This window comes from Cyclopterus lumpus, chromosome 1 (assembly GCF_009769545.1).
Source record: "Cyclopterus lumpus isolate fCycLum1 chromosome 1, fCycLum1.pri, whole genome shotgun sequence".
NCBI lineage: Eukaryota > Metazoa > Chordata > Actinopteri > Perciformes > Cyclopteridae > Cyclopterus > Cyclopterus lumpus.
This window is the reverse complement of record NC_046966.1, coordinates 21,787,593-21,810,244: the sequence shown is the minus strand read 5'-3', so window position 1 is coordinate 21,810,244 and position 22,652 is coordinate 21,787,593. Positions and strand designations below refer to the sequence as shown.

The following is a 22,652-nucleotide window of genomic DNA, read 5'->3' as shown; positions in this document are numbered from 1 at the left end:
GGCCCGAAGATGCTGGAGTACGTCACACATTACACAGAGTTTCATATTATAGGGCGATGATAGTCTGCCACTAATAAAAAGCTGAAATAAGGGCAGTAAACAAGCACACATAATATAACATATTATATATTAATATAATGAAAACGGTGCTCTAACTTGGCTTCGAAAAGGGACGTTTCGCAACAGTTGGCGCGATAGATTTTCAGTCAAATATTTCAAAACCAATGACAAATACTTTAATTGGTTCAACATGTTTGGAAACCCATATATTTGCTTTCTTGCAGAGAAGATTGATACCACTCATTTATGTGTTCTGTATGATAAATATGAAGCTACGGAAGTCAGTTAGCTTAGCTTAGCACAAAGACTGAAAACAAAGGGATACAGCTAGCCTGCCGTATTGGGTTCTCTGTGATCAACCATTCATTCGTAGGAGTATTACTCACTCTTTTACAGCAATAACTTCATTATTGTGCGCCTTGGACCGCATGCTGGCTGTCAGTTTGCCGGAAATATTTTTCATGACGCTAAACATCTTAGACAAAGGGGGGGGGGGGGGTACATGAAAGGTGAAGATTTAAACAAGAATTTACCCAAATAGGAGTTGAAGAAAGTTAAAAAAAATTGTCAATTTTTACCTCTTTTATACGGCCGGAGGTGAAGGACGGCGTGAGGATGTTACGAATCCGTCTCCATTCGTCGTCCTCAGCAATAGACACCGCGTCATAGAGTTCCCCGTTCAGATGGAAATTCTAGACGGGCAAAGAGGTCAAAACGCATGTGTGGATATCTCGTTGATTCCTCAGGGCCATAGGGCTTCATTGTTGTGCAAAAACTGTTAAAAATGCATAAACGAGCACACTATTGCACCGTGCGATGCTCTTTTTATTGCAATCTTCACGGGCAATGTAGTGTTTATATATACATATATTTTAAATGTGGATACATTTGCAGATATGTACCTTTTTCATATGTCACCTTTGCTAAGAACTCCTCCTGCTGCTTTGGGAAATCAACCCATTATGTTGTCCTTCTGTCCGGCCGTTCATTGTCGTGAATGCAGTATATCAGGAATTGAAGGATATTTTTCAAATTCGGCACACATTTCAATAACTGGACTCTAGTTTGAACAGTTTTTTTTTTTTTTTTTTTTTTACAAAACATCTCTGTAATTGTGCCAGTTATCCAAGAGGTTATTTTTCATCTGTAGTCCCTGATCAGATTCTGGTGGTCACAAGTCACTGTGACTTCGGGGTCTTTTGTACTATTAATTCTTAATCCTGTGAGTTCTTCTCACCCTCCGGTTTGTAAAGTAAGTGAAGCACTCTTTCACCAGGATGGTTTTCAGCATCTCAGGGTCCGTCACGGCCAGCACCGGCGTCCTGAATTCATACGTCCTGGACATTTACACAAACGCACATTTACATTTGTGGGAATTCAGTGTAAAATTGTCGTCATTGCAGCAGGAGAGCGTTAATTAACAGTAAGCAGCCAAGTGAGAGGTTCAACAGTTCAATGATAATTAGTTCTTATATCTACGCTGTAAAAAGCTTTATAGACTCACCCCCACACTTTTCCATACTTCTTAGCACTTTGGACATCATCCTCGTAGTAAACCTTGTACCGGAAAATACATATTCATCATCACTAATCATTCACTCTGTTAACATACACAAGGAAATGTGTTCTCAATTATATGATATATTTGTATTATCATATGCAGGCTTTATAGGGTTAATTCAGTTACTGCTTGATGGACAAATACATCAGCCAATCAGAAGTGCTGACATTGACATGTGACAATAAAGACTTTTGGATGACAGAGTTCCACTGACACTAAAGTGATGCTTTATTCCTCCATTATTATATTCGGGTTAACACTGTATACACGCTATACAATCCACATCTGCTAACACACTCGCATCAAATTAAAAGAATCATAATTAATAAAGATTGACATACTTTGTGGTGCCTTCCAACTGTGCCCCAGTAAATGTACGGCTTGGGACCCGGGATCCCTAACTTCTCAAATATTCCATAAGGCCGGTTGCTATATCTGCAAAGCAAAGTATTAAATCATGGGGTTTTTTTCGGTCAAAAACTTTACTTGAAATACAAATAATGTACTTTTAAAAAAAAAATCCACTTTACATGACAAAAAAGCAGATAAATGTGAGGAGTAGAATCCACGTTTCGACAGAGAAGAATGGAAGACAGCCCATCATTACTCGGCCGAGTTGGAGTGAGCTGAATAATGAGCTGAACTCTGGCTGAATGTGCCGGAGGTGTGGCTCCTGTTTATTGTCCTGCGTGGACCTTTAACCACTTCCACTCCACTTCCTGATGTACGCCTAGACGTGCCTCGACATGTCTTTGTGTGAGTACAGATTGTGAATATATATATATATGTTTTCAATAAAGATTTGACAATAAAACAACTGAGTACATGGCTCTACATTCATTTTTGGAAAAAAAAAAGTGTGTTTATATTTTTCTTCACTCAGAAAGTATAGGGGGGGGGGGGGAGCCAAGAAGAAATGAATTATATATAATATAAGAATATATTACTCGAAGCTGTTAATATGAACTTTGCGTGAGTCCTATCTAACACAAAGCAATATAATAATATAGGTCCCAAAATTGCAGAATCACAGATGATTATAAATCCGGTTTGGTCTGTCAATGATTCACATGACCCTGCCTGCCTGCAAGCCATTGGTTCAACTCTCACACACTCCCCTCACACACTCCTCTCACACACTCCCCTCGCCCTCACAAAAGGGTAAATGCTGCAGATAGAAACCAGAGGTAAAGTTAGTGGTGCTTTTGAAAGAAGAGAGAAACACACCTGCAGAGATGGGCTTCTCCCTCTTTTTCTCCGCTGAGACCTGGACCCTCCTGGTGGCTCTCATCACACTGATCTTTGTGTAAGTGTGTACGAATATTTGTTTGTATATATATATGTTGTTTGTTTGTTTGTCTGTGTGATAAAAAATATCTTCTCTTTTTGTTTTACAGGTATTCCTGCTGGCCATATGGAATATTTAAGAAAATGGGCGTCCCTGGTCCCCAACCGGTCCCTTTCTTTGGCACTATGCTGGCATATAGAAAGGTTGGTAAACCTATTTTTTCAGAAGCAGAAGACACGTTAGTTTTACATGCTGACCGAGGCACTAAGTGGAGGATTGTTGAGGCGTTATTTTGAGCAAGACTTTTTTTTCCTGCTCTGAGACCAGTGCTGTAAAGTGTCCACTAAAAACATCTTTTTCGACTATACCTTGAATAGGGAAGGTGGCGCCGTAGTAGCACTTTAGTAGCACTTAAATGTCTCTTACTGATAGCACTTTGTAGTTTAACTTTATTGAAGAAATTGTACTTTCTCGATTCTTGTTGTTTTGAGTTTGTACTGATGGTTTAATGCACTTATTGTAAGTCACTTTGGATAAAAGCGTCAGCTAAATGACATGTAATGTAAATGTAATGTAATTATTCTGTATTTAGGGTTAGGGTGAATTAAGAAATCTGGCTTGAAGTTTCAATAGTTGTACCATCGGAGGTGTGGTAGAGTTTATGTCTCTTGACAGCTTTGTTGTTTACTGCTACAGGCTGACTGTGGGCCATCAAACGAAATGTCGTTGTGTAACAACAATGACAAAAACAAACTCTTTATCTTTATCTTTATATGTCAATGTGTTGCACTCAATTAAATAATTCCCGTTGAATGAATTTCACAGGTTTAAAGTTTCTGTGAAAGATGGAACTGCTGCAGGCTTTTCAGATTTACATTTATTTACGCGTAAAAGAGAACCTTTCGCACATTTTTTGTTATCACGTTTTGACAATGAAAATTCCCAGTTTCCCCTTTTTTCTATTCTATGATCTGTCTGCGTTTAAAGATATTACGTCTTAATGTTATTTAATAGAACAATAGCAGCTTTGAAGTGAAGACGTTGAATTAACATTTAACCCTGTTAATATACAGTCCTCCAAAAAAATACATATTCAATAAGAAAAAATGTGGACAATTTATAATCTGTATATTATTATTCTTGTACATAGGGATTCATTGGATTTGACCAGGATTGCTTCAATAAATATGGAAAAATATGGGGGTAAGTCGTGCATGTTGTGTGTGTGTGTGTGTGTGTGTCTCTGTTTATAGTGTGGTGTAATTATTTTACGAGGTCGGTTGATACGTCTGCATAAACCGCTCACCTGGTGTTTCATTACTCCTCTTTTCTTTCTGATCTACTCTTACCCCATGAAGCATTTTTGACGGCCGTCAGCCCGTGCTGTGCGTCACGGATCCCTCCATGATAAAAGCCATCCTGATAAAGGAGTGCTACTCTCTCTTCACCAATCGCAGAGTAAGCAACCCAACCACACGTTCAGCCCCCCCCCACACACACACACACACACACACACACACCCCTCGTTGTGGCCCTCGGACTCTCCTTAGCATCGGCCTGTGCTTCTCTGTCACAGAACTTCCGACTGAACGGGCAACTGTACGACGCCGTGTCCATCGCTGAGGACGACCAGTGGAAAAGGATCCGCAGCGTCCTGTCGCCCTCCTTCACCTCGGGGAGACTGAAAGAGGTGCAGCCCCCCCCCCCCCCCCCCCCCCCCCCCCCCCCCCCTCCTCCCACTCTCTACCTCCTCTGCCCTTTTATGCATGTTGAAAATATTGTTTTCTTTTTTCTGTTTTTTTTAGATCAAATGTTTATTGAGATTAAGACACTGAATGTAAAGTCAAAGGTACTGCTTGTTTGTTTTATTTGACAACAATAACAACAAGTACAGTCTTTGAAAAAATGAAGTCAGATTGCTGAGAGGTGTACTCTCTGTCTTTAATGCTTCTCGGATGTAAAAAAAAAGTTATCTTTACACATTTTGTACAAAGGGTATATATTGCTTTGGTTAGAGGTGATTTATATATTATATTATATATATATATATATATATATATATATATATATATATATATATATATAATATATATATATTATATATAACATATATTTATTTAATATATATATACGTGTGTCTCAGATGTTTGACATCATGAAGCACCACTCTGCTAACCTGACCAGCAGCATGAAAAAGAAGGCAGACAAGGATGAGCCCTTAGAGCTGAAAGAGTAAGAACACGTTCTACCAATCATTTAAACTTATTCCAGAGAGTGTATAAAGTTTTTAAATCTCTAATGTGTGTGTGTGTGTGTGTGTGTGTGTGTGTTCAGGTTCTTTGGACCCTACAGTATGGATGTCGTAGCCAGCACAGCCTTCAGCGTCGACATCGACTCACTCAACAACCCCTCAGACCCTTTTGTCACTAACATCAAGAAGATGCTGAAGTTTGACCTTTTTAACCCGCTCTTCCTCATTGTTGGTACAGAAATCCTTTTTGTAAAAGGCAGCTATTTATACTGCTAGTAATCCCAAAAATATCTGTGTTGTGAATGTTCACTGTCACTGCCATGTGTCCTTGATACGTTGTGTGTTGCTTTCTGCTTGATTCCAGCTTTCTTCCCCTTCATGGGTCCAGTTCTTGAGAAGATGGAGTTTTCCTTTTTCCCCTCGTCTGTCACAGACTTCTTTTACGCCGCGCTGCAGAAGATCAAGTCCAACCGAGTGCACAGCAAGGAAAAGGTACGACTGTCTGTGCATCCACATCTCTTTGCACATTCAGAAATACAATCGCAGCTATTCTCATATTTGCCTACTTCTAGAATCGAGTGGATTTCCTTCAGTTGATGATTGACTCCCAGAAAAACAACGACCTCAGTAAAACTGAATCAAACAAAGGTGACACACACACACTCACACACACACACACACACACACACAACCACGTGTAATACATACACACAAAAGCACAGCTAAACACTATTCTAAATCTATCTCCCCAGGTTTAAACGATCATGAGATCCTTTCTCAAGCAATGATTTTCCTCTTCGCTGGCTACGAAACCACCAGCAGCTCTCTCACTTTCTTGGCTTACAATCTGGCGACGAACCCTCACGTCATGAAAAAGCTGCAGGAGGAGGTCGACTCCACCTTCCCGAACAAGGTGCGTTGGGACGGGCAACATTTGAGGTTGCAGGAACGGCCTCAAATTAATACATTTAAAACTGCTTTGACAAACCCATAGATTTATAGATATATAATCACCAAACAAAGTGCTTGTTTACTCATCAAACAGGCACAGAGCAACATGAATTATCATCGGGGTGTTGTGTTTCTGCCCAACTGTTGAATTTAAACTTATTTTTTACTTTTGATCAGACTAGCTCTTCCATGTGTTAGCGGCTTTTATGCTAAGCTAACTGATATTTTCCAGTTATCTTAGCATAAAGGCTGAACCCATAAAGGACAGTCACAGTCTCTTTTTTTTTAACATCGTTGCCTCCATCAACCGTCACCGCATCCCTCCGGCGCTTCTTGCAGCTCCTAACTCTGCCGAATATAACGGCGTGACGGTCTTGTCGCGTTCGTGTGTCTCTGCGCTTTTAGGCTCCCGTCGAGTACCAGGCCCTGATGCAGATGGACTATCTCGACAGCGTCATCAACGAGTCTCTCCGATTGTACCCCATCGCCGCACGTCTGGAGCGCGTGGCCAAGGCGACCGTGGAGATAAATGGCCTCGTGATTCCAAAGGGTATGGTGATCCTGGTACCCACATGGCCGATGCACCGGGATCCTAATCTGTGGCCCGAGCCCGAGGAGTTCAAACCTGAGAGGTGCAGAAAAGATTGATGTGTTTTAGGTTTGACCAAAACTGCCGCAGATAGGACCTGAGCTCTGCAGGCAATTGCCACATTTCTGTTATTAATACATGTGTGTGTCTGTGTGTGTGTGTGTGTATCCTCAGGTTCAGCAAGGAAAACAAGGAGGCTATTGACCCCTACATGTACATGCCTTTCGGGGCAGGACCAAGGAACTGCATCGGGATGCGATTTGCTCTGGTGATGATGAAACTAGCTTTGGTGGAGATCCTGCAGAAGTTCAGCTTCTCTGTGTGCAAGGAGACTGAGGTGAGACCACACTGATTGTTATTTCAGTGTTATTTTATTTTTATGGTGGATGAATAATCATACTTTATGGCGTACTGCGGGTACAAATTGTATTTATTGCTAGTATGATTGGGATAATGAGGGTTATATAATACCAAAGATAGCCAATCGTGAGTGTTGCAAAGGTCTGTCTGTTTAAAGATCAGAAGCCTTGTGTGTGTTGTTTTACCCTTTTGTGATACCGCCAGCTGTTTGTGTGTTTCATACTTTGTTGATTTTCTAACACAATTATTTTCTCTTCACGTGTAATTTCCTGTCAGATCCCCTTGGAGATGGACATCCAGGGCCTGCTGATGCCAAAAAGACCAATCAAACTTAAGCTGGTGCCACATTCTGAATAAAAATAATTAATGAGATAAAAGATTATAAACATGGCCATTTTGATCATGCCTGATAGTAGAGTTGTGTGTACGTCTGTATCAGCTAGTTCTATTTTGTTCCCATTAAAGCTTTTACCAATATTCATCCTAAACTATCCATTTGTCAAACCTGTGTCGTCAACAATAAAGGTTAGTTTGGATCTTCCTGATTCATTCTGATATGTGATTTGTTCACTGGAACAGCCAACCTGCAACTTACCGGGGCTACAAATTAGCAAAATATGGCCGAGAAACAGAAGCATATGACAGACATTTTGATACTTTAAAAAATATATATATATATACAACATGTAAAATTATACGCGGGGAAATTTCTTTCCCAGTAAGTCACATGATGTCACATATGAGGTCAGGTGAAATGACAAAAAACATCTTCCACAACAGCACCACCCACTAATGTGTTGTCGCTTAACCATGCAGTTAAATCAACACTTGTCTGATAACACAACAGGAAGTACTAATATATATTGCAGGCTGACAGGCTTTCATTATATTAATGATTACTTTGTAATATTAAATGATTAAATAAATAGATTTAAAAAGATATAGCAAAGAAACACAGCCATGCATGAAATAACATGTGAAATGAATACGGGTCATTTTGGACCCATGTTGTGCCTTCGATTTTTATTTTAAAAAGGACAAATCAAAATAAGAATTTGTGACGATCAAAAACAAGTTAATTGAGGAATTCCTGGAATTCTGAATGATGAAATGAACTTATTGCAAAGATATTTACAATTAAAACTCTTGTCGGGTCACTTTTGAACCATGTTGTGTATCAAAGGGTTAAGCAAGTGTTTGTGTATTTCTTTCCACCCGCTGTTAAATATAGGACATAAATAAATAAAAAAGGGTTCATTATCGGGCAGTGAGTTAATATTTCACAAGATGTTTCAGTAATAGAGTGCATTAAGTGGCCTGCTGTAACCATGTTCTAATGACTGTGTGCCGGTCTCTCGGGATGTTTTATATCACAACAGCGCCCTCGTGTGGAGGCTCTGTTTTCATTGTTTATTCATTGTTCCTGCTACTTCACAGATCCATTATCCGCGTTTTTCCACCATCTTGTTCTTTCCATGTTTATAAACAGAGGGTAGAAATACAACCAAAAAAAAAGAAAAGAAAAAAGAAAAGATCTGAGGTGCAAACATTGAGGGGTGGGGATTGAGGAACATTTCACATGTCATTTGTTGGAAATCACTGAAATCTATGATTATTACATCAGATCTGTCAATTAAATGCACCATTTTCAGGAATATTGGTAAAGCAACCCAAACTGTGGGATAAAATAACAACATCATGAAGCGTAATCCCCCCCCTGGGTATGTTTTCAGTGTCTTTTCATAACTTGTATGATTCGTAAATGTAGTTTTTTTATATTTGTTGTTTTATTCACGGAACCATTTGCAACCGATTTAGATTAATTCAGATCCGCAATCCAGGAAAAAACATGAAACACTGTAGTGGATTTGCAGTTCTGACTAATACCACAATACATGTCGAGATACTGCTGAACTCTACCTCCAGTTTCCTGGTGTGACGACAATAACTGCAGCCTATCGGCAGAGGTGCCCAGGTGTGGCGTTCAGGACAGAGAGCCTGCAACCTCGATCACAATGACTTGTGATCAATGTTTGTAATTCTGTGTCAGTGAGCAGTTTCTAGTCTTGATGTCAACATAAGTAGTGCGTTTATTGAGGTATTGCATGACGTGGATTTTCTCAAAATGTAACTGAACATTAAAAGGCAATTTATCATTATATTTGTCTATTTTTATTTTGTTTCTATCCCAGTTTATTCTATTTTATTTGTTATTGTTTTTTTAAAATGTAGTTCTCATTTGGTTGTTTTTTTGTTCGCCTCAAAAAGCAATTTAAAATGTTCAAGTGTAAAATATTCTGTCCAAAAATAATTTCAGGCAAACATAATTTGAAATGGTTTGATAAATCTACGTGTTGTGGTGTACTAGAAACAGTTTCCTCAGTAGCATTGAATCAAATTGGGTTGCAGTTTGACTCTCGAGGTTTTCCAGCAGTCCCTGAACGCAGCACCAGTCCCGTTCCCGCAGCAACTCCAGTCCCGTTCTTGCACCGCCTCGGACTCCATGTTGTTCCGACAGCCACGGAGCGAGCAAGTGCCCTGGCCGAAAACTCTCACGTTGCAACTTTGTGTGTGCGAGAAGTAAAGTGTGTGTGAGTGTGTACGCGCGTGTGTGAGTGTGTTGACCCTCCGAAAGAAGATGGCAGACTACCGGGAAGACACCGGAGCTCGAGCCCTGCTTGCTTTACAGTCGGCACCATGCAGTCCCGTGCGCGTCGCGGTGACCTCGCACGCCTATCACCAGCCATCGCTCGCCCTCTTGGGTCCTTCGATGATGGAAGCCCGCGCCGACGCCGGGCTTTTCCCCGTGCGCCTTGCGTGTCCTCCTGCGCAGGCCCTGGCTAGACTCGAGGGCCGGGACTTTGAGTTTGTGATGCGCCAGAGGACGGTCACCATAGGCCGGAACTCGTCTCACGGCTCCGTGGACATCAACATGGGCCACTCGAGCTTCATCTCCAGGCGACACCTGCAGATCGCCCACGACGAGACGAGCGGGTTCTCCCTCCGGTGTCTGGGCAAGAACGGCGTGTTCGTTGACGGGGTGTTCCAGCGGAGAGGCGCGCCGCCGCTGTCGCTGCCCAGAGAGTGAGTGCGAGTCAGCTAGCATGGCCGCTGCCGACGTTGGCTGAGTGTGGTCACACGGCGCGTGGCTGCCCAAAACTTTAATATTCAATTTAAGCATTTGACCTCCTGTTGATCAAAACCGCTTTCGCAGCCGTTGTCATGACGTGTTTCGTACCCCCTTTAAAGTAAAGCCCCCCCCCCCTCCTCCTCCTCTGGACGCCGGGCGGCTGAATCACATTTTTAAAACTAAATCCATAACATTGTATTTTAGCTTTTGTGATCACATAACTGAGAAGCCGCAATAGTAGTTTTTCTTAGCGGATGTCCTAACTTTTCTAAAATGTGTACACGTTCTGCGGTATTAAAACGTCCAAATTAAGAGGCACATTCTGACAGGGGACGCAAAGTTTGCCATGACACCCCGATGAGAGCGGTTTGATTTGGTCTGATCGGGTTTAGCGTCGGTTTAAGTGCACTTTAACCTCGGTTTGGTCCGAGGAGCTGTAACATAATACGCTAACATGTGTCCCCCTGAGCCGTTAACTTATTATTATTATTATTATTATTATTATTACTTCCATCCGTCTGGGGGAGCCTCTCCAGGTGACCTTTGACCCCACGGAATTATCCTCGCTAGCTAGCTAGGTTTTAGCCGTTAGCAAACCTAGCTTAATTTGGCCTCAAGACAAGCGAAAAGCTCGTGAACTAACGTTAAAAGATTCCCATGACGTGTTGCACATCGCAGTGTTGTCATTGTTGCAGATCTGTTTTTTTTTTTGGGGGGTGAAAACATTTGGTTTCTCTTGTCTGGAGGTAAAAAAAAAAAAAAAGTCGTGTCTCACAGTTTTCAGGGCGACAACGTCGGCTCGTTGTGAAGCTCACTTCAACCTTTTTATGTAAACAAACGCACCCCTGGCGCCTCCGTTCGCGAGTCTTGTGAGCAAATGGTGTGTTTGTTTTGTATTAAAACTTGAAACGCTTTCGGTTTTTTTTGTTGTTGTTTTTTTTTTTTTAAACCAGGAGAAACATCCGGTCTTTGAATATGGTTTCACTCTTTCTGTTGTTGCGACACTGTTAAGGCAACTCATTCAGCCTGCACTGGTTCGTTTATTACAAACTCAAACTGAAAGCTTTGACTTTGTGTGTGTGGGTGTGTGTGTGTGTGTGTGTGTGTGTGTGTCAATCACGTAAAAGGGTGGGTGGCGTGGGGGGTTCTCTATGATTGGCTGTCGGGACTGTTTGTGGGTGTGGTTAGCATTGGACAGGAAGTGCAGGCCTGAAATGACATCCTCATTGCTGGAGCACATGGAGTAAACACAAGACTCAAAAACCAAGGCCATATCCAACACAGCCATGTCCGCATGTGTGGATTACAAAGATGGATGGAAGACTGTGTTGAGTTCAGTCTGAACCCTCTTCAAATGTAGAAGAGGGGGTTTTAGTTATTCTGGTATATTTACTGCAGTTATACATTATTATTATGTTACAACTTTTAAACACATTTGTATTAATTAGGACACCGAGCAGAAAGATACTTTAATATCAGCAAATGTCTGCAGATTGTCGGGAGTAAAAATATAGCACAACACAAAACGGTTGCTTGTATTTTGCCACCTTCAAATCACCTGGAGTCTTCAAAGTATTCCCAGTTTTCATGTATGATCGCAACAAGGCTTAATTGTGGTCCCATTAAAGGTTCTCTATATGATATTTAGAACATTTGTATAGCAGCAAACGGGCAATGGAGTCCCGAGCAGAGAATTAAGTCTAATTTCCTCTGCACGTGTTGTTCTCCGAGCTTCTCTGTGCTTTGTTTATGTAGCTGTCTCGAGTGCATGTTCGTCTCTGTTTATGTTTCCCACTGGCTAGCCATGGCCACCGCTCTGCGCTCATACGGTGTATACCGCTGATAACTAATATTAATAACTAATAATCTAATGCCCCCGCCCCTTCCCAGTTTAACACTGTTGGCTGTGTCGGTCCTGTTGTCATTGTTTGTTCTGTTAGCCGCTCGCTGCTGTCTTAACCATCGCCATGTTGAGAGCTGTGTGGATACAAATCTCATAGATTTGCTTTAAAATCCATAAAGACCTCCTTTTTAAACTCTGTTTCCACTTTGTCTCAGTCTCTCACATGCTCTATAGCTCAAACACTATCCAACATATCATGTGAGTTCTTTGAACAGTGGCTTTCTCTTTACAGCCAGGGACTGTTGGAAGGAATTCGGGCAAAAATAAATTGTTGTCTGCGCATTCTCGTCCATCTCAGCTGTAGGACCCTGAAGCTCCTTCAGAGTTGCCACAAGTCTTTGTCCTCTCCTCACTGGAGCTCTTCTTGCATGGACAGCCACTTGTTGAGGAGGGCCTGCTCGAGGCGGAGACAGCTGTGAGCAAACTGTACATGGGTCCAGTATTGGATAAGCAGCTGCGACACATAGACTTAACGGTCTCAAACTGCTTACGAAATCTTCGTAGTCCTGTGTGGACTACGTTTTTTTTCTTCCTTTTTGTTCGTCTCTGCAGGGAGGTCTCAGCCTGAGCTCAGCACCCCTAGAATTAGTTGGGATTCAGTTTATTGCTTAAAGACACAAATGATCATATTTGGGCAGATGGTTGCAGTCACAAAGACTTAATTTCAGTGACTGTGCAACCTCGCTGCCTGAACCTGCTAGGAACCATTAAAGCTACTTACATTAGTTATTACGGTTCCACTCTGAAACATGTTCTGAATCCCCTACACATATAATTACTTTCAGTTCTTTTTTGTTTGTTTTGTTTTAGGCTTAAACTAACGTGGGTTTGACTGATCCTTCCTTTCATTGAGGCAGTTGTCCAGACCTGCTTAAAGAAGACGAAATGCTGGTTAACCGATGTTGTGTCAAGTCTCCACCAGACTAGTTCTTTGTCCACAAAAAGCGGTTGGCTAAATACATTGTTTATATTAAAAACAAACCGCCTGTAGTTAAGGGGGAAAGTGTCGTTGCTTAATGACATGGTTTCATATTTCAAAATATAACACAAGCTTCTCGTCGCGTTTGGCGAATTTATTATCGACTGTGTACAATTCAAACGTATATAACATTGTGATTTCGAGTTCATACTTGTCATTGTACTGTAAATGTTCAAATTCACATTGTATTGAGCACATTAAGACAAAGGAGTTTTGAGACGATAAATCTCTAAAGTCCTCGTAATTTCTTATTAACGTGTACGCATTTGGTCAACTTGGTCAAACTCCCATCTGCTGATGAAAGTCATGTGATATGATCTCAAAGCTTCAGATTATAATCATTATGTTAAATACTTGGCTGTCCAGCGTTGTATCTTTTGAGAGAATGCACTAATCAAACGTTGTCTCTCTTCTGTCCCGTGGCCTCCACCATCTCTCCCCTCCCGCCGCCCTGCTCTCTCTCTCTCTCTCTAGGTGTGTGTTTCGTTTTCCCAGTACAGTAATCAAGATCCAGTTCATGTCGCTCCTGCCGCCGGAGGAGCACCGAGAGAGGGAGCAGCCCTCGCTTCCCCCTCGCCCACTTCTGCCCCACATTTCCCCCCTCAAAATAAGCATTCCCACAATGCAGCAGCATGAAGAGCACATCAGGGCTTTTGGCTCGCCGATGCCCTCGCCCACAGGCACCCTCAGGTAAGGGGAGACCCACAGAAACACACAATCATATGAAATGCGGACACAGCATGTTGTCTAGTGTACACACTTAATACGTATAGACCAGGTTTGATTAGAGCGGTCAGTGTTTTTCTGTTTGTAAAGTATGTGGAAGCTGTTTCTTGTAAATTGTTGTGACTGTTTAAGCTCAGTGCAAAGCTTGAAGGTATTTTTGTATTGAGTCTCCAAGTTGTGAGTTTAAATAGATATTAGTCAATTTGATTAAATTAATTGGCAACTATTTAGATAAATGATCAAACGCAGTTTTATCAGAAAACCACCAAACGCTCCTCTTTGTTCTGAGGATTTGCTTATTTTTCTTTTTATTATATGATATTAAACTGACTGTTTGATGACGTCACCCTGGGATTAGAACATCTAAATCATCAAGTGATTAAATTACAAAATAACTAAGCAGATTAAGCTGTAATGAAGATAATTATGTATAGCAGCCATAATACTCATTCAATCATCCTGCTTAGATTTGCTCTATCAAGCAAACATCAGTATATTCAATTTTGTTTACAGCTCGACTGAAAATCTATTTAAGAAAACAGCATTTTATAACTCAATTGTGATTAGATTACACATTAAGTGTTTCAGAGCTATCACAGTACTCGAGTGGTTTACTTTCTTACCTTGGTTGGGTCTGTACATGTTCATGCATGTGTAAGCAATTGCAAACATGTGAGTTTTTGGTTAAAATACAATTTAGTCGGCCAAATGAATGCTTTACATTAATAAAAACAACACAGTTCACACAGGCGTACATTTCCCTGCTGGTGCAAATACCCAAAATGCCTGCAATGTTTTTTCCCAACCACATACAATATCAGCTCATATTCACTGATGATATCCTTTCTGGTTGAAGGAGTGTCCGTCAGCTGCTGCCGTGTTTCTGTCATGGTTGAAACCGGCACTCTTATAAGCCGTGATGGCACAGGTCTAAAAATCACTGCTCTATAAATGTATACAGCATGTGCTACATGGTGGGGGCCCGATGGCGCCCTCTGGTGGCCTACAGCGGTTTCTGCATCACACGTCCCGTCCCCCCCCCCCACTAATGTCGGCTTGTGTGTGCCTGCCTTATATGGAATGGCTTCAGCTTCGATGCGTGTGATTGGCTGCCGGGCAGATTGTTTTGCCTGTGGGCCAGTTTTCCGTCCATTCGCGGTTTCCTTTTCAGAGCCCCCACTCGGCCCTCGGCTCCGGTTCTCTCACACGTGGACAAACACACAACACGCACACACTCGCACAGAGTAAAGACGCTGGCTCAGACGTCTCTCCACCGCTTTCACTGTGGCCTCTTTCCACCTTCCTTGAAAGTATCCACATTACAGTACACGCAACATAAAGACGAGTACAGTAAAGGCACGTCAACGGTGTCTGTTCACCGGGTGGCAAGAGTCACTTTTCCTGTTTGGCAACTGAAATGAAGTGTATACAATAACATTCTTCTGCCCCGGTCAGCACTTTTTAATGACGTTTTAAGGATTTACAGGCACAATCATGTTTTTAAAGAGGGCTGCACAATTTATCAACAATGTGTCTCAAAGTCGCAATATTGCCTGCAATTTTCAAATCGCAGGAGGCAAAATTGTGTCGCAATACACATTTTTAATGAATTATTGTGGCAGAGATGTCCTGGCCTACACGTCATTTTAGATGCTTTTCCAATTTAAATTAAACGAGTGATGAAAAATGATCATTCGATTTTAATATCGTCAATCATCCAATTGTAATTATCTGGGTTTGTTTTTTTTCAAAATCATTCAGCCCTAATTTTAATACTTAAGGTCGTCTCCGAGCAACATTAGAAGTTTCTTGTCGTCTTCATTCATTTTTCAAAGCTGAGCTTACAAAGCGACTTGCAAAACAGAGCCTGCAGCCTAGTTTCCCCAGCCAAAAAATACGTGTGTGTGGTGTGTGTTTCTCTCTCTGTGTGTGTGTGTGTGTGTTTCTCTCTCTCTGTGTGTGTGTGTGTGTGTGTGTTTCTCTCTCTCTGTGTGTGTGTGTGTGTTTCTCTGTGTGTGTGTTTCTCTATCTTCGGCTCTCTGTTGCCAAAGGCAAATCAAAGCACACTGACTCTCCGAGAAACCCGTGTTTACTTTACTAACAGAAGCAGGTGTGTGTTGTATGAGTTATTTGTGTTTTGTCTCAACAGCGCCAGATAAAGCCTCGTTAATGATTTAACATGAACGTGTTTTACGATGTGTTAAGACAGCTTTGTGTGTCGAGAACGCCCCGGATCTGAGCCGTTATCATTTTTCCAAATGTAGCTCTTGTGTTTGTGTCTGTCTGTTGCACTAAATGTGTCATCGTTTGCTCAAAGGATTATATTAAAAATACAAATCTTTATTTAGTATTAGTTTCAAACGGCACTTGTTTTTTTTTACATGTAAAATTAGAAAGACGGAAGGTCTATGTGGATTTTTATTTATCTATTTCTTTTTCGTATCCTATTAAGATTTACCAAAAAATAATGATTTATTTGACATAGTGCAGTACGAGCCTCATTTCATAAAGACGTTTTCTGTATGTTTTATCAGGGATTTTTAGGAATTTTGTGTCGGGGTCACAAGATTCCTGTGATTTCTATTTAATTTGAGGCTTTAGGATGACATTCATAATACACATCTGCTGGAATCCAAAGAGTTGATCTCTTCATTAAGTTATCCTCTCTTCTTGCGTGTTTGTGGACATATATTCTTGTTTGTATCCATCCAAAGGTTGACCCTTTGTTGACAGACCTCTCTCTCTCTCTCTCTCTCTCTCTTCTCCAGTGTTCCTAACTCCTGCCCGGTCAGTCCGCGAGGGGCAGGATCATCAGGGTATCGCTATGGACGCAACGTGACCTCTGACCTCCAGTTAGCAGCTGAATATGCCGCCAAGGCTGTTTCTGAGCAGAGACGAAGCATTGCTGAGCAGAGAGGTGGGGGAAGTGAGCAGCGGGAGGGGTCGGCCGGTGGAGACAGCCCCAAGGTGAAGACCCGGTGACATCAAAATAAGTGTCCTAAATACGTCTTTGAGGAGGCAAATTTAGCTTTCAACGGGGTTTCTTGTGACAGTATGGGCATGGCAATGTGTGGATATTAATACTTGTGTCTGGTTTGTCTAGGACGAGTCCAAGCCACCTTATTCCTACGCACAGCTAATCGTCCAGGCCATCTCTTCTGCCCCGGACAAACAGCTGACTCTCTCTGGCATCTACGCCCATATCACCAAACACTACCCCTACTACCGCACTGCAGACAAGGGCTGGCAGGTAGGCTCTTTCTGTCTGAAACTGAGCGGGTAATGCCATGACAATCCAAACTATTATGATATCTGAACACTTACCAACAGTTATGTAGCTACAGACACGTGATTTCAAAATAGAAGAAAGAAATTGTGTCCTAAAATATGAGTATTGTTTAAGCTTTTCGTTATACTCACGCACGTTTGTGCTCAGTGTAAAGTTCGTTATACATTATTCTCCAAATCGTGAATGTACTGTGAAGAAGACAATGAGTGTAAAGAAAGTCAAGTCATAAATGCATTATAATTATAAAGAAACTTAAGGTTGAGTATCCTGTAAACAATTTCATTTGTCTGGCAAAATATTGACTCAAATGTCAATTTTCTTAAGATCTCCAGTTTCTAAAGCATTTTAAAAAAAGAAAAAAAGAATTGGCCTTCTTTGTGAAATCACGAGACAATATCATTCATATCATTTTATCAGCAAATATTTGATCGCGTGCACAGTTCAGAGGTGCGACCATTAGACTCACGGCGAGTGTGAACTCCGCTTTCGGCTCCTGTGAGAGATTCTTTCTAATTAAACCATTTTGTTTTTTCCATTCCTGCAGAACTCAATAAGACACAACCTGTCACTCAATCGCTACTTTCTCAAAGTGGCCCGTTCTCAGGATGAGCCCGGGAAAGGGAGTTTCTGGCGCGTGGATTCTGCTTCCGAGAGCAAGTTGGTGGAGCAAGCCTTCAGGAAAAGAAGGCAAAGAGGGGTGGCTTGCTTTAGGACGCCATTCGGACCCCTCTCTTCTAGGTAGGTTGATCACCTTCAGCTGCACGGGAGTACACAGGCAGGCAGACGCACTCAAACATGCTCAGTCGCTTCTGTTTCCACTGTTAATCCGTTCTCCTTCTCTCTGCTTCTGCTCCTGGCTATCATTTGATTGGATAGAACAAAGTAAGTCTCATTTCTAGGTTAATATATTCAGCAGAAGACTCTGCCAGTCGGGGATGCTCTGTATGTTTATGAGGTCTCTCGTGGTATCCATTGATCGCTTCGGTCTTTCTCCTTTTTGCTTCTGTCTCTTTTCCCCCTTATTCCTTCCTTTTCAGGAGTGCTCCTGCCTCCCCGACCCACCAGGGACTTCTTTCTCCCCCGTCTAGCGGGCTGCAGACTCCTGAATGTCTGAGCAGGGACGGCTCTCCCATCTCCCACGACCACCACGAACAGCTGGCTCACAAACTGGCATCCGTACCCGAGTATAGGTATTCTCAGAGTGCCCCTGGTAAGCTTTCACAACAACGACAACAACGACACGCACGTGAAGGCTTTCGCGTCTAGAACGAGGGGTGAAACGATGTTCGTGTCTCTGCGTAGGATCTCCAGTCAGCGCTCAGCACGTCATCATGGCTGCACCCGCCCACCCGACAGTCCAGGGGAAAGCCCTTGCCTTCGTTCCAAGTGGCGGCGGCCAGATCCAGCCCATCCACATGCTCCAGGGCCCCGCTCAGTCCTCCATCACCATGGTGCGGGTGGTTACCAGCGCCCCTCCAACTTCCAACCCTCCTAATGGGTACAGCGCTCCCTCTATTGGAGGAACAGAGGGCAACACTGAGCTCAGAGGTATTTCTCTTTTAAGAAGTGCTCTACTTGTAGGTCATAGGTTCATCTTGTTAACTATTAAAGCTGTTGTGAGATTGCCGTACTTGTGAAGACATTACGCAAGAATTTAATGTAAACTTTTATGAGGTTTCGGATCACTGTATGTTTTTCGTCTTTTGTGAAATGCATTGTTGAACTCCTTGAGGGACAATCGCAAACTTACCGACCGGATGGGTGTCGGTAAGTTTGTGACACTTTTTATTTGAACTATTAATAATAGGTTTAAGCCAGGGCTTCCTCAGTCTGGATCAAGGTCCAGGTCCAGATTGAACGAGAGATCAATGAGGGCCTGACCATGTGTCACTTAGTTTATTGCATAGGGATATATGTTAGTTAGTTAGTATTAACAACTAGTTGTCACTGTCAGAGAATCGAGCTGGTTATCTCTCAGGAAAAAGAAGTTTGCACACACAAAAAAGACTCTTGTGTGCACAGCTACGTTCACGTAAATTATTATTAGCTATGGAAAAAGAGGGCAAATCTTTTGGATACTTTTGGTTACAGATAAAAAGGGATGTAGCATAATTGAACTGCACCCTGGGACAAAGGGGGTTTAATGCGAGCGCCCAAAATAAACCATTTTTACGGTAACTTTAACACGACTATAGTTCCAGAGAATCTGATGATGCTGAAGCCCTTCAAGACACTTTTGAATGTATTGCTGTCACCTGCTCCCCCTTCAGGCTGTATAAGGTATTGCCACTGCACTGAATCAAAACAAGACCAGGTGTCTTAATTTAAAACCTTTTATATACATTTTTTCGCAACAGGCATCGTCATACGAGACGATTTAACAGCTACACATTGTATTTGTTGATCTCGGAGCAGGAGACGAAGGTCTTTTGTTTACGAAGTGTTTTGATTGTGTGTTTGTGTTCCCATCAGAAGCCCAGCTCAACAGAGAGCGAGTGATCCAGACTGTGGACAGTGCAGTGCAGGGTGGGGACGGGCGACACCTGGCCCTAGGTTTACATCAACTTCCTGTTCGTCCTGTTACTCAGAATGGAAAACACACCGGTGCTGCCGTTGCCACAGCAACCGGTCTTGCTAATGCATCTGGTAAGACTTTTCATCGATCGATGCCTCGCATGATAAATATAGACTGATGTTTTCTCTTAAAGACGTCATAGTATAGGATGCCAGAAAAAAAATACAATGACACTAATTTGGGATTTTGGGCTATACAAAATAAATTAAATTGAATGTAAGAAATTCATACTACAGTATGTTCAAGAAATGTCTTTGTCACAGTATATATAATGTCTAAAGTCATAAACAACAACAAAAATAGCATAGTTTGTCATAAAAAAAATTATGAAAAGGTTATAATATATAATAAAAATACATAAAAATGTAAAAAAAGAATAGTGGGCCATAGAAAATCCTATATTGTGTGTGTGTATATGTATATGTGTATATGTGTGTATATATATATATATATATATATATATATATATATATATATATATATATATATATATATATATATATATATATATATATATATATATATATAGGTTAGACGTGTGTAGAAGCATTGAAGACAGAGAGTAGACTAGACCTCTGTACTTTTTGTTATTGTTGTGAAATAAAACAAACAAGTCGTGCCTTTTGACTGTACAATCAGTGTTTTAATCTTAATAAACATTTGATCGCAAAAAAAAAGAAAGAAAACAATCTTTTCAACATGCATAAATCTCTCTCTCAAGGCATCCAGACACTGACTCCACCGTACTTCATATTCCTTCCAGGCCTGAGCAGTCCTCTCCAGATCTTGGCTGCCCAGGCCTCCAGCTCCCCTCCGGTGCTGGTGAGTCGACAGCCCAGTGCAGAAACGTTAGCCGAGCAGCCGGGGGGGGAGCCACAGGCCAAGCGGACAAAGATGGAGGACGGAGGTGGGACTGAATCTGTTCTGCATCAAGTCACGCCTTCTCAGCAGCCCGTCATCGTCGCCATGACATCACAAACCCACGACCCCAGGAAGTGAAAACCCAGGGCCTCTAACCAGGTACCCGACGGACAGCCTCCTCACGGTCCCCTAACTGCTTTTGCCTTTTATACTCATTTGATATGACTGCAGCCGCCACGGCCAAGAAATAAAAATGTACAGGCAGCCTCTCTTTGACAGAAGGGAATTAAAATTGTAAGGAAACATATTTTTCTTTTTGGGTCAAAAGTATATTAAAACTTTTCAAAAATACATTCTGTATTCAAAGCAAGTAAATCTTTCAGGACTTTTTTTTTCCAGCTTTTTTTTTTAATGTAATCCATTACTCACTGACACAACAAAAGTAAGGATATTAAGCTTATAAGAGCATTATACATATTACAATCATTTCAGCACTACTTTTACTATGTGAATATTGGATAATATCTCAAGATACAACCTTTCCTCTGATGGATGAGATGCATCAGTTACTGTCACTCCCGAGGCCAAAGAACTCCTGCACTTGTTATTAGCCATTACCTGAATTAAAACCAGGGAATGTTTGTTTTTTTAAATGGCCGGTATTTATAGAAGAAACTGTGACGATCAGAGTTTGATATATTGTGTATAACTTCACACAATAGAGGACAGAGAGGACTTTGCTGCGTATACGCAGACACACTGATGGGCCGTGGGAGACTGTTAAGAATATGATTGTACTCTTCATAAGGCCACTTTTTTTTTTTTTACTGAAAAGGTCTCGCTTACAAAAAGAAAATATATTAATATTAAGGCCCAGGATGTGAGGTGGCTATCCTTCTTGCCTTCTTCTTCTGTGAAGCACAAACGGAAAAAAAAAAATGGGTTTTGCTTTTTGGAAGAAAATCCAGGAACGACAAACGAGGACTTTTGCTTCTCTTCACTCCTCGAGATGAACTGAGTGATTGGACAGCAGAGGAGGGTTACAAAAAAAAAATAAAAAAAAATAAAAAAAGGCAACTATTTGGAGTTGATTGAAGTGGAGCTAACCTAATGTAGACAAACTGATTGTTTTAATTATTTTGTTCTCGTTTCAGTAGTGGTTAAAAGGAGAAATGGAACAGTCTGTGCGTATGTTTTTTTTGTGTTAGCACAGAAAAAAAGCATTATTGTAATAATCCTTAAAGCCTTAAATATTTCTACGTTTTGTTTTTTGTCTTTTTTTATTTTAACCTTTTAGAAAGCTTTAACTTTTTCTTCTTTAAAAATAGTTAACACAGCGCTTCTTTAACAGAACATGATCGGCAACACTACAGCGGTGACGGTTACGTTGCATCAGAAGACTTGCATCAGTTTTATCAGGGGGAAGAAGGGCGGGACCAACACACGACCACAGATTTCAACAGCTTGTTTTCTTTTCTTTCCGTATACGGTACTTCCGACATAATTTTCTACGGGGGACTCTTGCTTTTCAATTTCCCTGAAATACATTAACCTTTCTCCCAATCTACCTCTCCTCCGTGAGCAGGAGTCTCTACAGAGGCATCAAGCGTTTAGCAATTCCTGTCACAGACACTGCCCTCATTAGATATTCTCCAGCACTTTCTCCTCCTCCTCTAATCTTTCATTCTCACTCTGCCTTTGGCTTTTTCTGAATGTCCTTGCACAGGGCCTCATTTTTAGCTGGCAATCAGGCCCCAACTTGCGAAAGATTTCAGTGATTGTTGTTGCACATTAGAAAAATATTTTTTTTTTTTTTTTTTTAAAAGATGCGTAATGATTGTATGCTGCTCTATCTGCTAAATGACAAAGCTATTTAGAAGGTATTTTTTCTGATTTTGGAGAAAAGAAAAAATATTTTGCTATATGTAAAAAAAAAAATTAAAAAAGAATAAATAAAACGGCTGTCGTCAATACGTAAACATTCTGGAAATAGAGAAGTATATGTATTTTTAAATGTTCCTGTTTTTGTGATTTGTTAAAAATGTGTAGCACAAATTAAAATTCCTCATTGACTTAAGGATTTCATCGTCTTCTCTTCTGTGACCGGGTGTCGGCCATGTTGGGTTTCC

The 22,652-nt window shown here is 41.3% G+C and overlaps 3 protein-coding genes across 10 annotated transcripts in view; 2 read left to right on the top strand and 1 right to left on the bottom strand.

Annotated features, from left to right (window-relative positions):
* LOC117730623 (cytochrome P450 3A56-like) overlaps window positions 1-2,317 on the bottom strand; it is a 5,213-nt gene extending 2,896 nt beyond the window's left edge. For 3 of the 5 annotated variants that reach the window (XM_034532456.1, XM_034532466.1, XM_034532475.1), the window contains exons 1-7: window positions 2,152-2,317; window positions 1,963-2,056; window positions 1,565-1,617; window positions 1,298-1,397; window positions 639-752; window positions 447-535; window positions 1-12 (exon numbers count right to left, since the gene is read on the bottom strand). The exon at window positions 1-12 is cut by the window's left edge. In XM_034532456.1, coding sequence (XP_034388347.1) covers window positions 1-12; window positions 447-535; window positions 639-752; window positions 1,298-1,397; window positions 1,565-1,617; window positions 1,963-2,056; window positions 2,152-2,225 — 536 coding nt within the window. In that variant the 5' untranslated portion in view covers window positions 2,226-2,317. Of the gene's footprint in view, window positions 13-446; window positions 536-638; window positions 753-962; window positions 1,398-1,564; window positions 1,618-1,962; window positions 2,057-2,151 lie in introns of those variants that run through there. The other 2 variants (XM_034532483.1, XM_034532490.1) reach the window with 2 other exon arrangements.
* Window positions 2,318-2,645: 328 nt separating this feature from the next.
* LOC117730648 (cytochrome P450 3A40-like) lies at window positions 2,646-7,605 on the top strand. Its single transcript, XM_034532501.1, has 13 exons — window positions 2,646-2,927; window positions 3,019-3,112; window positions 4,060-4,112; window positions 4,268-4,367; window positions 4,486-4,599; window positions 5,053-5,141; window positions 5,244-5,392; window positions 5,525-5,652; window positions 5,733-5,808; window positions 5,913-6,073; window positions 6,517-6,743; window positions 6,875-7,037; window positions 7,337-7,605. Exons 1-13 carry the CDS (start codon window positions 2,857-2,859, stop codon window positions 7,415-7,417), a joined length of 1,506 nt encoding a protein of 501 aa, XP_034388392.1. The 5' UTR covers window positions 2,646-2,856; the 3' UTR covers window positions 7,418-7,605.
* Window positions 7,606-9,528: 1,923 nt separating this feature from the next.
* On the top strand, window positions 9,529-22,600 carry foxk1 (forkhead box K1). Of its 4 annotated transcripts, XM_034532425.1 has the most exons (10): window positions 9,529-10,144; window positions 13,547-13,762; window positions 16,567-16,765; window positions 16,902-17,048; window positions 17,632-17,825; window positions 18,125-18,297; window positions 18,390-18,635; window positions 19,560-19,733; window positions 20,384-20,682; window positions 21,875-22,600. In XM_034532425.1, the coding sequence occupies exons 1-9, from the start codon at window positions 9,699-9,701 to the stop codon at window positions 20,659-20,661; spliced, it is 2,073 nt and encodes a 690-aa protein (XP_034388316.1). In that variant the 5' UTR covers window positions 9,529-9,698; the 3' UTR covers window positions 20,662-20,682; window positions 21,875-22,600. The 4 variants fall into 4 exon arrangements, with proteins under 4 accessions (XP_034388316.1, XP_034388325.1, XP_034388308.1 ...); XM_034532434.1 differs by having other exon boundaries at window positions 19,563-19,733; window positions 20,384-22,600; XM_034532417.1 differs by having other exon boundaries at window positions 20,384-22,600.
* The last annotated feature ends 52 nt before the right edge of the window (window positions 22,601-22,652 follow it).